The sequence below is a fragment of the Melanotaenia boesemani genome, chromosome 3 (assembly GCF_017639745.1).
Source record: "Melanotaenia boesemani isolate fMelBoe1 chromosome 3, fMelBoe1.pri, whole genome shotgun sequence".
Classification (NCBI taxonomy): Eukaryota; Metazoa; Chordata; class Actinopteri; order Atheriniformes; family Melanotaeniidae; genus Melanotaenia; species Melanotaenia boesemani.
This window is the reverse complement of record NC_055684.1, coordinates 7,992,583-8,008,370: the sequence shown is the minus strand read 5'-3', so window position 1 is coordinate 8,008,370 and position 15,788 is coordinate 7,992,583. Positions and strand designations below refer to the sequence as shown.

Below are 15,788 nucleotides of genomic sequence, written 5' to 3'. Positions count from 1 at the left end.
GATCTATGGAGGCTGTATGGTGGTGTGGTAGTTAGCACCATGTTCTCACAGCCAGAAGGTTGCTGGTTCGAACCCGGGCTTTTTTGTGTGGACTCCCCATATATACTTGGGTTATCCCACCATCCAAAGACATGCATGTGATTAGTCACTCTAAATTCTCCCTAGGTGTGAGTGTGAGTGGTTTTTTGTCTCTCTGTGTTGGTCCTGCGATGGACTGGCAACCTGTCCAGGTGTACCCTGGCTCTTGCCTGCTAATTGCTGGGATAGGCTTTAGCTTAGGTATAGAAAATGAATGAATGAAAGTGGATGAATGATCTAAAGGTCTTCATGGGGGGTCTAACTGCTGCTCTCTGTTATGTGTCAGTGTTATGCAGGTTTTAGGAGCATGCAAGTGCATCGATGCAGCACCAGATGAAGACGCTCTGATTGGCCTTTGTGGTCTGAAGAAGTTTAGGTATTTTGTGGTGGATAGTTCAGTGATCCTGGCCATGATGGAGGGAGGACCAGGACCTGAGCAGGGTAAGTCCAGACCCACAGAACCTGAAAACCTTTTCAAAACCTGCTATGTTTGCATTAATGTGATGATCTGGATGCTGTTGAGTGTGAGTGATGATTTATATTTGTGTCTATTTGTTTATTCAGCAATGTAACCAAATTTCTATACAGACTTTTCCTGGTGACACAACAGCTGATATTTTAACGATCAGTTGTGGGGCTGTCAGCTAAAAATTGATCAGTTTGTAAGAACTGATAAACAGAATTATTCCAGATAAAAATTCATTAACCAACATTTTCTTTTTAAATGGAAAAATCCAAATATAGAACATTAAAGCTGCAGTAACAAGCTTTTATTTGAATTTTATTTAAACTCTGCAGTCTATAAGCATCCTCTGAGGGATGGAGTCATGAATTTCCATAGCAACAATAGAGTTCTAAGTGAAATTTTAATTATATTCTATTATATCTGAGCCATATTATATTCATCATATTTATTTTAATTCCAGTAAATGTAATAATCTTAATAATTCACAGAAAGAAGTATTTTCATCTTTCATCAGCTGGTCTGAAACAGCTGGTTCCAGATGTCGGTGAGCTTAACTGACAGGTATTTCTACAGTTCAAAAGTAAAATCTTTCTTGGATAATGTATAAGGATCTATGACATCACATTGATCAACTTCTAGTGCTGAACTCTCATCTAAACTGTGAAAACCTCTGATATCTTTCTGAGTTTGACCACTTTGTTCACAGGAAGTACGCAAACCTAGAAAAGCCATGTCCATCTATATGTTCCTTCTGTTGGACTTTCTCTTCTCCAACTTCACTGTAACTTTGTTATTTCCTTAGCATTTCTCGAGCACCAGCAAATAAGGGAGGCTGTTTATTTAACCCCTTAAATAAATCCTGCAATTTCTGCCTATAATGTGTTTTTATGGCTAAAGACTTGTTGTGAACCATCTATTTTACTGAACTACTTTTACTGGATCCTTGCTGATGTAACAGGACCATTTTTGTTGCAGTATCAGATGCTACTGGAGTACAGAATCAAAGAGAAATTGCATTTGGGACTGGTCAGAAATAAGTGTTGGTATGTTATACATCATTTAAATCTCAAGAATCTTTGCTTTCCAATGGTGTATATCATGTGTAAGTATTTGAAAGAAAGACTGAGTAAAATATTTGTCATGCCACTGGACATCTGGTACCAACTGGTTAAAAATCTGTTAAAAATCTGGAGATAAACGATAAAAGTTTTATCTGTCTTTCTTCTGCCTTCACGTCTGCTGGCTTTATAACCTCATTAAAATGTGAACAGTCTGGACAGAAACATGTTTAGCTGATATAGATGATGCTGTCTGATGGTACTGAAGCAGAAATACCATAAACATCTTTATTTTCCTGGAACTAGCTGCTGTTTCTACAGCTGCTACTTAGCTTTCTGAAAGATTTAACATGTTCCTAAAAACAAACTTAATTTTATTTATTCACAAATTCAAATGCTGGAAAACCATCTCAAGCCATTTCAAACCTTCTGCCATCTGACTGTGCATGACTATTCACCTGCATTTAGGCATCTGAGGTTCACTCAAGTAAATGTCAGGTTCCACTGGATATAGAACCAGCAGAACCAATAAAGCCCACCAACACATCCTGTGGTGCTCCACACAGACCCAACTGACTCTGCTGATGGATGGTTGGAATTGTGTTTTCAGGAGAACAGCCAGCTGTCACCATGGTGATCAGGGGACCATCAGGACGTCACACCTGGTCTCTACAACTCTGCCTGCAGCCCAGAGAGGAGCCAGCCCCTGCACAGGTGAGTGCTTCAACACCTGGACCGACCTGGGTTCTCATTCATCAAACATTTAGTAAGATCCAAACTAAAAATCCACACCGAAAACAAAAATTATCTTTTATAAAACACATTAATGAAAGAAAGCACGTCTTCATATGAAGTGATTATTAGGCCAAGAATCTACTTCCTGTTTAACCCCTGACGCATGAAGGTAGCCATCTTTGTTTTCACTCTAACTGTATTTAAAACCTGCCTATTCAGGATGTTAGATATCCAGTCACAGATGTACCTAATGTTCAACTGCTTGTTAAAACAAATATCTAATCAGCCAATCACATGGCAGCAACTCAACGAGTCACGTAGACACAATCAAGCCGACTTGCTGAAGTTCAAGTTCAAGAGTCTTTATTATCCCCTAGGGGCAATTACTTTTACAGCCAGTAACAACACGTTTAATAAAAACAAGACACATCATATCACAACAAATCATTTAAAAACCTATTTGCTGTGGGAAAAAAAATATTTTTTAGTCTGTTAGTCCTACACCTCGGCAGCAGGTATTGGCATCCAGAAGGAAACAATCTGAACTGGTAATGTCCTGAAAACTCTTCACTGGCTCCCCGTCCCACTCAGGATTAAATACAAGGTCTCCCTCCTCACCCATCAGTGCATTCATGGACATGCCCCTCCTTACCAACAGGAACTCCTCACCCCTCACACCTCCTTACACACCCTCCATTCTACAACCACAGACACCCTCCAAGTTTCCAGAACCAAGCTCCACAGCATGGGTGATCAGGCCTTTTCAGTTGCTGCCCCAAGACTGTGGAACACCCTACCAGACCACCTGAGAGGCCCACAGTCCTTAGATGTTTTTAAGCAAAACTTGAAAACCTTCCGTTTTAAAAAAAAGCCCTCTGCTAAATAGTGTTTTATAGACTCTTTTTATTCCTGTTTTCTGAAGCACTTTGAGATTCCCTGTAATATAAAGTTCATTACAAATAAAATGTATTATTATTTTTTAGTGACCTCAACTTGTGCAGATCAGTGAGGTTATTCAAGGCTGTGCAGCTATTTTGCTGCACGGCCTGACAATCCCCAACAGTTTGTTTCTGTTTTTACATGTTAAAAGACCAAACCAGCACATAAAGTTAAAAGTTATTAAGTACTCTATAAAACAAGAATTAAACATCCACATTATAAACACAAAACCTCCGATAAAAATACATGAACCTTCTTACAAAGTAAATCCACATGGGCTTCAAAAGTCAGCCTGTCATCAAGTACTGTTCCCAGGTACTTGTACTGGTTCATCGTTTCAACAGTTTCAACTGAAATGACAACTGATGAGGTGACTGGACTTTCTCTCCTAAAATCAATAATCAGATCCATTGTCTTAGAAAAATGTGATCAGGGTCAACAGTGAGGAGAGACAAGATGACCGAGTCATCAGCAAACTTCAAAATATGACGCTATGGATACTGGCTAAGACAACCATTAGTATATAAAATAAAAAAAGGGGTGAAAGAAAACATCCCTGGGGAGAACCGGTGGAGGAGAGGACATCATAAAAAACCCCATTAACCCTCACTCGCTGAGACCGCTCAGTTAAAAAGTCCATCAGTCAACCTACAGTATGAGGCCAGAGTCAATACCATACAAACTATTTCATTTCTCTGATAAAACATGGGTTTGAATAGTTAAATGCAGATGGGAAATCAGTAAAAAGCAATTTTTCAAAAGTTTTGGTACCTTGTAGGAGCCTCAAAATCACATTTAAAAGAGTTTCTGTTGCATCTTCCACCCCCTGCCTGACCTAAAGGCAAACTGAAGTAGATCCAAATGATCTTTAACTTTTGATAAAAGGATCTTTTTAACAATCTATTTAAATGTGTTCGTGGCTAATGATTAAATAGATTAAAAACAACCCCATTGTCAATGTGCACTGTTGCTACTGAAGGTTGGTTTTTTTAAACTAGCAAGCTCCTCAGTAAAATTATAAATGTTAAAATGATTTAAAATAAAAGTTAAGATCTTAAGCCAACTCGAAATCAGACACAGCATTAAAGGAAATCAAGGCTCTTTTGATCAGCATCACCATCATGGACTGAACCCCCTTCCAGGCCGGTCGAGAGTTTTTGGACCTAAACATGTTCTCCACTTTATCCTTGTATTTCATCTGGGCAATTTTCAGTTCTCTCTTCACTTGTTTCTTATACTTATGGTACTAAACCATATCCCCAACAAAAACACTAATATTTCACATTTTAATAGCATGTTTAACTGATTTGGAAATCCAGGGTTTATTATTAGAAAATATAGTAATACTTTTCCTAACCAATTAATTAAACATAGGCTATGTGATTTAATGTAGTTCCAATACAGAAGGTTGAACAATGTGCTGCTAACAAAAAGGTGACATATGAAGAGACAGCATCTGTGAGTTCATCCAGGCCAGTGCATGCATCCTTAAACATATCCCACTGAGTACAGCTAAAACTGTCCTGAAGGTGGTGGACAGATTCCCTGAAGCCGCTGCATGGTCCTCACCATAGCCTGAACAGCTGTACGTTAGCCCTAGGATGGATGTAAACAAGTGTAATAAAAAGCTGTGGGAATTCTCTCAGCAAAAATAAAGGACATAAGGCCATAGAGAGTAGTTTGATGTCGGGAATACACAAGGTCTCCCTGATAATGATTGTATTACACCACTTTTTATTCACATAAAGACATAAGCCTCCACCATGTGATTTGCCTGTCACTGTGGACCGTGGGGAAGACTGCGAAGTCGCCAGCACCACTCCTGAGAATGAGGAAGAAGGAGGATTTAAGTGACTTTGAAAGTGGCATGGTTGTTGGTCTGAGTATTTCAGAAACTGTTGATCTACTGGAATTTTCACACACAATTTTAGGGTTTACAGAGAATCGTCTGAAAAGGGAAAGCTGAAGATGGACAGAACACTTTCCATCCGCCTTTATCGTAGAGCATTAATGGACCTTAGTCTGCTGATGGGGCTGTGTCATTGAAGCAGGGATGCTAACGCTGCTAAAATGTGCATTTTGAACTTTTCTGCTTCCTGTTTGGTGAGGCTTAAACTTCGTCTGGCAGCAGTATGATCAGAACCAGTATCAGTTAGTCTGGAGTTCTGGTTACATCACACCATTTAACACAGAACCACAACAATATTCTCACAAAAACTGTCCTCTGCAGTTTAATCCTGTTTGTCGATCACTTAACAGAAAACTCTGATCCCAGAACAGCGAAGTGCAGCCCAGGAGGATGCTGGGAAAAAGTGTGGCGTCAAACCACAGCTGGGTCCTGAAAACACAGCCAGAGTTCCTTCAGTCAGAGCGGATCTGAGTATTCCCGATCTGTGTGCCACTGTACCCATGGAGGTAAGAGCTGAACCAGAACCACCGATTAATAATCCATCCATCCATCCGTTCGTCTATCTATCTATCTATCTATCTATCTATCTATCTATCTATCTATCTATCTATCTATCTATCTATCTATCTATCTATCTATCTATCTATCTATCTATCTATCTATCTATCTATCTATCTATCTATCTATCTATCTATCTATCTATCTATCTAAAGATAAATATCTACTGAGAGGATATTTATATTAAATCAATTTGTCCTTGTCTTTTATCATATGAAAACAGCTCATGCCAGCAGCAGCCCCTTCTCCTCAAAACTTTTCCCCTCCCTGTTATTATTTTATGGGGCCTCAAATTCCTGGCGACGCCCCTGTATATATACATACAAAAACACTGATTGCCAACAGGCAAACCAGGCAAATGCTTATAGTCCCAAGCCAGAAGGTGGGCCTCCGAGGGCCAAACAATTTTAAAGACAGAGTCAAATGCTGTCAACTGTTCTTTGACAGCTTTCACTTCTCATATATACACTGCTCAAAAAAGATAAAGGGAACACGTAAACAACACAATGTAACTCCAAGTCAATCACACTTCTGTGAAATCAAACTGTCCACTTAGGAAGAAACACTGATTGACAATCAGTTTCACATGCTGTTGTGTAAATGGAACAGACAACAGGTGGAAATTATAAGCAATTAGCAAGACACCCCCAATAAAGGAGTGGTTCTGCAGGTGGTGACCACAGACCACTTCTCAGTTCCTGCTTTCTGGCTGATGTTTTGGTCACTTTTGAATGCCGGCGGTGCTTTCACTCTAGTGGTAGCATGAGACAGAGTCTACAACCCACACAAGTGGCTCAGGTAGTGCAGCTCATCCAGGACGGCACAACAATGCGAGCTGTGGCAAGAAGGTTTGCTGTGTCTGTCAGCATAATGTCCAGAGCATGGAGGTGCTACCAGGAGACAGGCCAGTACATCAGGAGACGTGGAGGAGGCCGTAGGAGGGCAACAACCCAGCAGCAGGACCGCTACCTCCGCCTTTGTGCAAGGAGCAGGACGAGCACTGCCAGAGCCCTGCAAAATTACCTCCAGTAGGCCACAAATGTGCATGTGTCTGCTCAAACGGTCAGAAACAGACTCTATGAGGGTGGTATGAGGGCCCGACGTCCACAGGTGGGGGTTGTGCTTACAGTCCAACACTGTGCAGGACAATTGGCATTTGCTAGAGAACACCAAGATTGGCAACTTCGCCACTGGTGCCTTGTGCTCTTCACAGATGAAAGCAGGTTCATACTGAGCACATGTGACAGATGTGACAGAGTCTGGAGACGCGGTGGAGAACGTTTTGCTGCCTGCAACATCCTCCAGCATGACCGGTTTGGCAGTGGGTCAGTAATGGTGTGGGGTGGCATTTCTTTGGGGGGCCGCACAGCCCTCCATGTGCTTGCCAGAGGTAGCCTGACTGCCATAAGGTACCGAGATGAGTTACTCAGACCCCTTGTGAGACCATATGCTGGTGCGGTTGGCCCTGGGTTCCTCCTAATGCAAGACATTGCTAGACCTCATGTGGCCGGAGTGTGTCAGCAGTTCCTGCAAGACAAAGGCATTGATGCTATGGACTGGCCCGCCCATTCCCCAGACCTGAATCCAACTGAGCACATCTGGGACATCATGTCTCGCTCCATCCACCAACGCCACGTTGCACCACCGACTCCAGTAGTTGGCGGATGCTTTAGTCCAGGTTTGGGAGGAGATCCCTCAGGAGACCATTCGCCATCTCATCAGGGGTTGCCCAGGTGTTGTAGGGAGGTCATACAGACACGTGGAGGCCACACACACTACTGAGCCTCATTTTGACTTGTTTTAAGGACATTACATCAAAGTTAGATCAGCCTGTAGTGTGTTTCTCCACTTTAATTTTGAGTGTGACTCCAAATCCAGACCTCCATGGGTTAATAAATTTGACTTCCATTGATAATTTTTGTGTAATTTTGTTGTCAGCACATTCATCTATGTAAAGAATAAAGTGTTTAATAAGAATATTTTATTCATTCAGATCTAGGATGTTATTTTAATGTTACCTTAATTTTTTTGAGCAGTGTATATACATATGTATATATAATATTCGATTAATGTATCTAATTAAAAAATGCAACATTTTTTAATTTAAATAGATTTTAATGGATTACCGAATCAAATAATATAGTACAGGCATAAACTTGAAGTGCCATTTTGCAGTACTTTTAACTTTTTAAATGTTTTTGTCCACACTCTTCATTACTTGGCATTAATATCCAACATAAGCCAGGGTGGGATCAGCCAGTGGCCACTTTGCATATTGCAGTTTCAGTCTGGTCATGGAGCAGAGATAAATGTTGGAGCTGGGAGCTGGGACTGCTGCAGGGTAAGGGCCAAACCTCTTGTGAGTGCATTTGTATGGGGGAGGGGCCAGTGGCAGCACCTGCTGATCGAGAACAGTAAACTATACATGCTTTCACGTCCATCTCCACAAGTCTCCAATAACAACAGAAAAAGTCGCTAGATTTGTCGCTAGTTGCTTTTTAAAAATAGAGTTGATAGAGAGTCTAAAAAACTTGTTAAATATAGGACCAAAGTAGTTGTCATTACTGCGTTTGCAGAGCTCTCGTGTATTAGGAAAACATTCTGCATTGTTTGGAATTCAAACTGCGGTTAAATTAGTTAAATTTTTTAAAGCATTAATTTAAAAAAAAAAAAAAGTTATTTAATGTGTAAACATCCCAACCCTAATATATATGCATATTTCAGTTTGGACAAGGTGTGGATCAGGTGTCTAACCAATTCTCTCTCTCAGTTGCAGCATCAGTTGGAGCAACTGCATGCAACCTTAAAGAGTCAATATCACATTGAGGCTCAAACACAGGTGAACGTTCATTCAGTTGTCATGACGACCTGCAGACCGCCACCTCCTGTCACCCACTTTCAGGCTTCGAGACTCTTTCTGAGTCACATGGGTCTGCTGACACCTGAAAGTGTAAAGGTACCAGAAATACAAAGACAGGACTTGATCAGCTTAAAGACTTTTGTAAACCTGTCTGCTGCCTCACCCGTTTGTCTCTGCAGGATCCAGGTCTCGGTCATGTTCCGGCTCAACTCGTGCTTCTGGACTCATCTCTTCCGGGTTTCTATGAGAATCTTAGAGGTTTAGATCAGCTACCATCCAGAACCTGTGATTCTGCCTTCATCTTCTACATGAGAGGAGGACAGAAAACTGCTGCTGAGGTCATCTTCACCTGTCCCTGAGTTTGCCTTATCACTCCATCTCACCTAGCTTACTGGTTCTGTCTCACCTGTCTCACCATCTTTGTCACCTGTCTGTTATACCTGTCTCTGTCTCACCTGTCTTACCTGTCCCTGACCTGTCTCTCTATAGATCCTGAGGAACGTGGAACACTCTTGCAGTGTCCAGTCTCATTTCTTGGACTTCCTGTCGTCTCTTGGCTGTCCAGTGGATGTGCACCAACATCAGGTGGGCGGAGTCAACACCAGCATCTCAGGTATGTGTTCTGGTCCTATGAAAGTCGGAGGAGTCAGCTGTTACCTGATTGGTTGTTGGTTGTTTTCTGGTCCCAGAATTCCATGCTGTTCTTGGTGACAGTGGAGGTGGCGTGTTTGATGGACGGAGGTTCATCCTGATGTCCACTGACGCTTTGACAGAGATCACTTTTGTCGTTCCATCATCCCAATCCTACAGTCAGTGCCTAATGATGTCACAATTATATCACTGTGGTCAGCCAATGGGTGTACAGGATGAGCCTAAAGTGTTGTAAACGTCTTCCATTCCACATTGATCAATTAGTTTGATGAAATTTATTGATACATCTGAGAAAATCTTTCAATACATGTAAAGAAAGTTATAGTCAGTCATTTACGTTTTCTTTGAAGCAGCTGATTGGCTGAAGAGTTCAAAGGAGGCGGAGCCACACTCTGAGTCACCAACCAATCTACAGAGTCATTCTGAACTGAGCCCAGACTTTGCCCCCAAATCCACTGTGAGGACTTTGATAATTTTTTTCACCTGTCTGTCCTCATCTGTCCTTTTGTCACCTGTCTTTCCTTGTCTCACCTGTGTGTGTGTGTGTGTGTGTGTGTGTGTGTGTGTGTGTGTGTGTGTGTGTGTGTGTGTGTGTGTTTGTGTGTGTGTGTGTGTGTGTGTGTGTGTGTGTCTCACCTGCCTGTCTATCCAGAGTGGTCCTGGGGAGGAAACCAGGTCTTCTTACTTTGTGCCATCAGTTTTCAGCTCGGAGTCTAAACTTTTCATCGTGTGGATTGAACGCTATGAGGATGTTGGTAATGTTTTTTTTTAGATGTTAACATATAATAATTAACAAATGTGTATGTCAAACTCATAAAATCCATCCATCCATCCATCCATCCATCCATCCATCTATTTTCTGCAGCTTATCCGGAATCACTCTTCACACCACTTTTTCCAGCTTTCCCGGTAGAATCCAGAGTTGTTCCCAGGCCAGCTAAGAAACATAATCCCTAAGCAAGATCTGGGTCTTCCCCGGGGCCTCCTCCTGGTGGGACATACCTGGAAAACCTCCATATAGAGGTATCCAGGAGGCATCCTAACCAGATGGCCGAGTCACCTCATCTGGCTCCTCTGGATGTGGAGAAGAAGCAGTTATGTTTCGAGCCCATCCTGGATGGCTGAGCTTCTCACCCTATTTCTAAGGGAGAGCTCAGACACCATGCAGAAGAACCCAGTTCAGCTGCTTATTTTTGCGACATAGAAAATCACAATAACAGCCTGTCAATGTTAACATCAGTAAGATGGTGTTAGCATGCTAGCTGCTGGCTCCAATGCTGTAATGCATGATGGTCCATTTTTAACCGACAGTGTCCATCTTCTCCTTCTGGTGACCATGTGATAAGTTTATGTCTGCGGTTTGATGAAGTTCAGTTTTGATTTCAAACTCAAGGTTCAGGCTAAACTTCATTATTCTTGAGAGAATATTTTTATTCCAGCAGCTGAAAATACTGAACCACAAAAACAATGCAAGACAGTAAACAACAACAACAATAAACATCAGGAAGTCAGAAACTGTTTAAAGCCTGATGGAGGCAAGAATGGAGGTTCTGCTCTAAGTATCTGCGCCTAAATGGCAGCAACATGAACTCTGCATCCAGAGGGTGGCTCAGCTCAGACACAATGCCTTCTATGAGGTTCTGACCTGGTACAAGGCCTGTTTCGTACTTCTCCTCACACTCCATTCCAGCCTTTACTTCCTTTTCTTCAGACACACTAGCTCTGACTGCCTTTCAGATACAGTTTCTGACAAACACTATCCAGGTGGTCTTTCTGTGATGTGACAGATGTGTTTGTGTTTCAGAAAGCTTCCCTCTGTCTGAGCTGCTGTCAAAGACAAGGACTCAACCAAAAATCAGGTAAAACTCTCAGAAACCAGATAAACTCTTCGGAAACAGCGTCACCTTCATCCATCATTAATCTTTACAAATTCTGATGTCAACCAATCTGTCTCTTAGTGCCTCAAATGTCCAGCTGATATTCATCCACCCTATGAAAACTGGACTTTTCAAGATCTGTTTCCATGGAAACACCAACAGCAAGCTTGGATTGGTTATTCCATTGGTCAATGGCAGTGTTGTCAGCAGGAGGTCTCTGGGTAAGGTTTTAAATCCTTTGTTGTCCTGGTATAATGGTTTGGGTTTCTCCGACAGCTGGACGACAAAGATTCTGTTCCTGTCCGGGACCAAGGTTCTGACCAAAGTTCAAACACTGACAGGCTGTCATGACAAAGCACTGGGAGAATTATTCACCCATTTAAAAGACATTTTAATGTATTTGTGTTTTGTTTTACTTAACTTTTTAGTTAAGAGTAGTGATGTTATGTCTGACACAAAACCCAAAGCCAGTGCAGAACAAAGGTGGCATGTCCAAATGAAGCATGCATTCAGGCCCGTATTGTTCTGAAAATCAAATGACTGAAGACAAATGAAATTTCTCTGAAATCATGTAACTGCCTCGAGTGATTTGAGCCGCTGAAAAAGTCGTGGGAAAAAAGGAAGTGTTCTGCTGATCTGAGGTGACGACGTGGATCATTATGTGCAGAAGATTAACTGACAGCATTAACCCAAAACCGGAACTAAGAAAAAAAAAAAAAAAAAAAAAACTAAGGACTTTGGAAGTTTGGGAGAAGTTTTACATGATATGAAAAGCTAAACAAACAGCCCCCACCCTAAATAACCAGCAGATGTCAATACTATTACTATTACTATTACTATTACCACAACTATTACTGCAACACACACACTTTATTGACGTCTCCTTTTCTGTTTTTCATGTCTGTCTTTAGGTTTCTTGGTCAGAGAGATGGTGGTTAACTGTTGCCATCGGCAACGGTTGGAGAGTGACTCTGCCCCTCCACCTCACATTAGAAGGAAACACATGATCAGTGACATCATCCTACGATACTGCAGCCACCACTCTGAACCCGCCTTCTACTCTGCTCTGTTCCATGACCTTTGACCTGTTACCTTGGTGACCTGATATTTATACCGCCAACAACATTACAGTGTATAATGATCCAATCAGAATCAACCTGACTGATGATGTCACCTGCAGCTTCAATAAATAGTATGTATGCAAAAGTAAGTGTGATGTATGATCATGCTGGCTGATGACATTATGCTATCAGATGACATCAGCAATAACCCTAGCTGTAATTCACTTGGCAATGAAACAGCCCCAGGTTCAATCCTGAGGTGTATCGAGGTCATTTTCTCATCTACTTGCTAAAGTACACTAGAGCCCACAGAACGTTAAAAATATAAGAAAGTGAAAAACACTGGTGTAGGGAACACACACATTACACAAATAACATCTCAAAAATGTTTATATATCAGGGCTGGGTTTAAAAAATCGATTTATTGATTTGAATCAATTAAAATTGAAGAAATTCACTTTATTCCGAACCACATTTTTAACTAAATTGGTGACCTATCCTTTCTTTTAAAGTACAATTTTCTTCCTAACAAATTACCAGTCAGTCTGTTTAAATCCCGTCAATAAGCCCTTTCAGCATGGAAGTTAGCCTTTGTCCACAGTTTTTCACCACACAAAACTTTCCTTTGGAACACCTGTGATATACTCAGAAGGAAAAAATCTTTGTTTGTATTTAAATGTACCAAAGAGATTTTCTTTTTGTGTTTTATCTTTTTGATAAGAATGGTAATATGTTTACATATGAACACTTTATGTCTGTTGTTAGAGAAGACCTTAAGAATCCACAAGCAATAAAGAACAGTTATTTACCCACAATATACTTTTACCTGAGGTTTTCTTCTACACGTGTTCTTTTACCCGGATCACAGATGACAGGAAAACTTCTCTCAAGGTTACAAAATTTATTAATTACAACTGATATGAGAAATGTGCAGTACAGAGCTCTGGATTCTTCCGTCTAGCTTTTCCTTTTCGCTGGTTACAGAGAAAAAGGAGTTCTACTGTTCGGAACCCAGATAGAACTCCCACTAAGCTCCTGGACCCAGTTTTTAGCCTCTCCTAAGCTTGACAGTGATTGGATGCTATCTCTCACTTAGTCAGCTGTGATTGGCAGGTTCCATCCTTGCATCCGCCCTGTCTGGCACAGGTTTCCTGTTTTTCTGCAAATCAGTCTCACATGCACGCAGAGACGCAAAGTGCTGTTCTGTTTCATCCTAAACTATTTTCACTTCTTCCCCATGTTACAAAAATACAACATGACCTCTTCTACAGATACAAGCCCTCAAACCACATGTCACTTTCACTTCTTTTTCTAATGATTCGGTGCTTGTGACCTTTTGATGCACTGTACAAGTAGACTGAAATAACTCTGCAACTAGATGTTAGATTAAGGTCATACACATATTATTCATTCAAAGACAAATTAAAATACATACATAATTTTCCTGTTCCTTTCAATGAATTCAATGCTGTAATCCAGGCTGTTCCAAAGTTAGTTTTCAGATTGCAGACATTGGAAGGCGAAGGACCTGGTTTTACCACAGAAATACTGCATCTCTAATAAAATCAAAGAAATTCACTTTAAAATTTTACATGAAATTTACCCAGGTTATTGTTTCATTGCCCAATTTACAGAAATAGATGATTTATGTTCTTTTTGTAATCAAAGTGTTGAAACTGTTTCACATTTATTTATTTATTGTAGAATCACAAAAGCTTTCTGGACAGCTCGTAATCTCCAGTTTTTTTAACCATGCCAATATCCAATACTCCTTTACATTAAACGATATCCTCTGCTACTACAATTAGAAAAATAATAAAGGCCATAAATTTGTATCAAATTTTGTAATCATTCATGTAAAATTTTATATTCACAAACAAAAATGAGCCAAAACTTGCCCCAAATTTAAAGCTTTCCTCTTAGAATTCTATACACTCTAAAATCCTAACGTTTAATTAAAGACAGTGAAAGTGTCAAACTTCTGCTCACTATGAATCGTTTTTCCCATCCTGACTAAAATCTGTTGTTTACTTTTATTATCCTGTAACAATATATCTGTCTGACAAAAACCATTTTACCAACAGTTCACACTGAGTCTTTACTTCAGTTAAATCAAAAGATTTGATGAATTTTATTAGAGTAATTTGTCAACTTATTATATCATTTCTGGACCTCTTGGGCTAGTGTCCTGCAAGGTTTTGGTGTTTCCCTTCTGCAATACACCTGGTTCAGATTAAAAGGTTCTCCAACAACTTGTCAAGTTCTGCACAAGCCTCTTAAAGACCCATTTATTTGAGTCAGGTTAGCACCGAAAACCTGCAGGACAGTGTCTCAAGAGGTAGTGATCCCTAATCTATTACTCTACAACATTGTCAGGGTTGAGGCATGGATGTGAGGACCCAGATGCAGGCTGATGAAGCAGGAGGAGGCCGGTGTAGGAAAACCGAGGTTTAATAAATCGTAACTGGGGAACTTACATGGTGGAAACAAGACATTAAGATGATATGAAGACTACAATGAACTGGGAAGGTGAAAAGGAAACCAAGGGGTTTACTGTATATATACACAGAAGGACTATTGACAAACCGGTGAAGCAAATGAGCAAAGTGAACCAGATGAACTAATGAACAGGAAACAGAAAGCAAAACAGTTTAAACAAGGAAAAACTTACAAAATAAGACAAGAAAACTGAGCTAAACATGACGAGACTACAAAAACCCAAAACAAAACCCAAAGATCATTACAATCATACAATAAATCTTATGATTTATAATATCTTTTTTTTTCTATAAATTTTCCTCATTTTAATAAAAATGATAACAGTTAATGCAGGAATTGTTGACACTTCAAATCATGCTTTAATACCTTGGTGAGCAGGGAAGATCAACCCCTTCCTAGCTAACCTTGTAAATAATATTGAAATTTTGTCCTCTTTCAGTAATGCTAAAATAATTGTTTGTCATTTTTTGGGGGGTTCAGTATTATTTGTTTGTCAAACCCCAGAAGACTGAAAAAGTACTTGACAGACTCTTAACTTCATATTATCAAACAGTAACAAAGCCTTTAAGCATGCTGCATGTGTTGAGCTTATATGAAGCAGTCCCATGTCCACTTTGATACATTGCATCTCTTGATTCTCATAAATACCCCAGAAAAAAAATTCTTACTTAAAGTTTCATTCCCAAATTTCCCTGAGGACTCTCCAAAGGGATTAATAAAGTATTTCTATTCTATTCTATTCATTCATCGCAATGTTTAATAGTGAAGTTTAAAGCATTTCCACATGTTATGTGAGGACAACTTAAGGTTTGGTGACCAAAAAAAGCATTGACCAAAACACTTGTGAGCAAGTTTAATCCAAAGAAAATTGATCACACTTTTCCAATTTGCTAAGGAGCCACAAATTTGTACTGTGGAGCAATGGAAGAGGATGGTTATTGGACTCCTCACTGACATTGTTTCAGAGTGATGCGCTCGTCAGGGTAAGAAAAGCAGTGAAGTGCTGCTCCCTTCATGCTTGCATAATTATTCCGGATGAGAGGTGAAACATTTTCAAGAGCCAAGAAAGAAAAGTCCATACTGTTATCAGAAGTCAG

The 15,788-nt window shown here is 40.3% G+C and overlaps 1 protein-coding gene across 1 annotated transcript in view; it reads left to right on the top strand.

Annotated features, from left to right (window-relative positions):
- The window catches only part of ralgapb (Ral GTPase activating protein non-catalytic subunit beta), a 31,218-nt gene extending 18,709 nt beyond the window's left edge, over positions 1-12,509 (top strand). The window contains 12 exon segments of the mRNA XM_041980042.1: positions 365-519; positions 2,213-2,316; positions 5,536-5,691; positions 8,514-8,699; positions 8,783-8,941; positions 9,093-9,216; positions 9,293-9,412; positions 9,605-9,711; positions 9,907-10,009; positions 11,059-11,113; positions 11,213-11,352; positions 12,043-12,509. Of these exon segments, the coding sequence (XP_041835976.1) occupies positions 365-519; positions 2,213-2,316; positions 5,536-5,691; positions 8,514-8,699; positions 8,783-8,941; positions 9,093-9,216; positions 9,293-9,412; positions 9,605-9,711; positions 9,907-10,009; positions 11,059-11,113; positions 11,213-11,352; positions 12,043-12,215 (1,582 nt within the window). The 3' untranslated portion in view covers positions 12,216-12,509.
- The last annotated feature ends 3,279 nt before the right edge of the window (positions 12,510-15,788 follow it).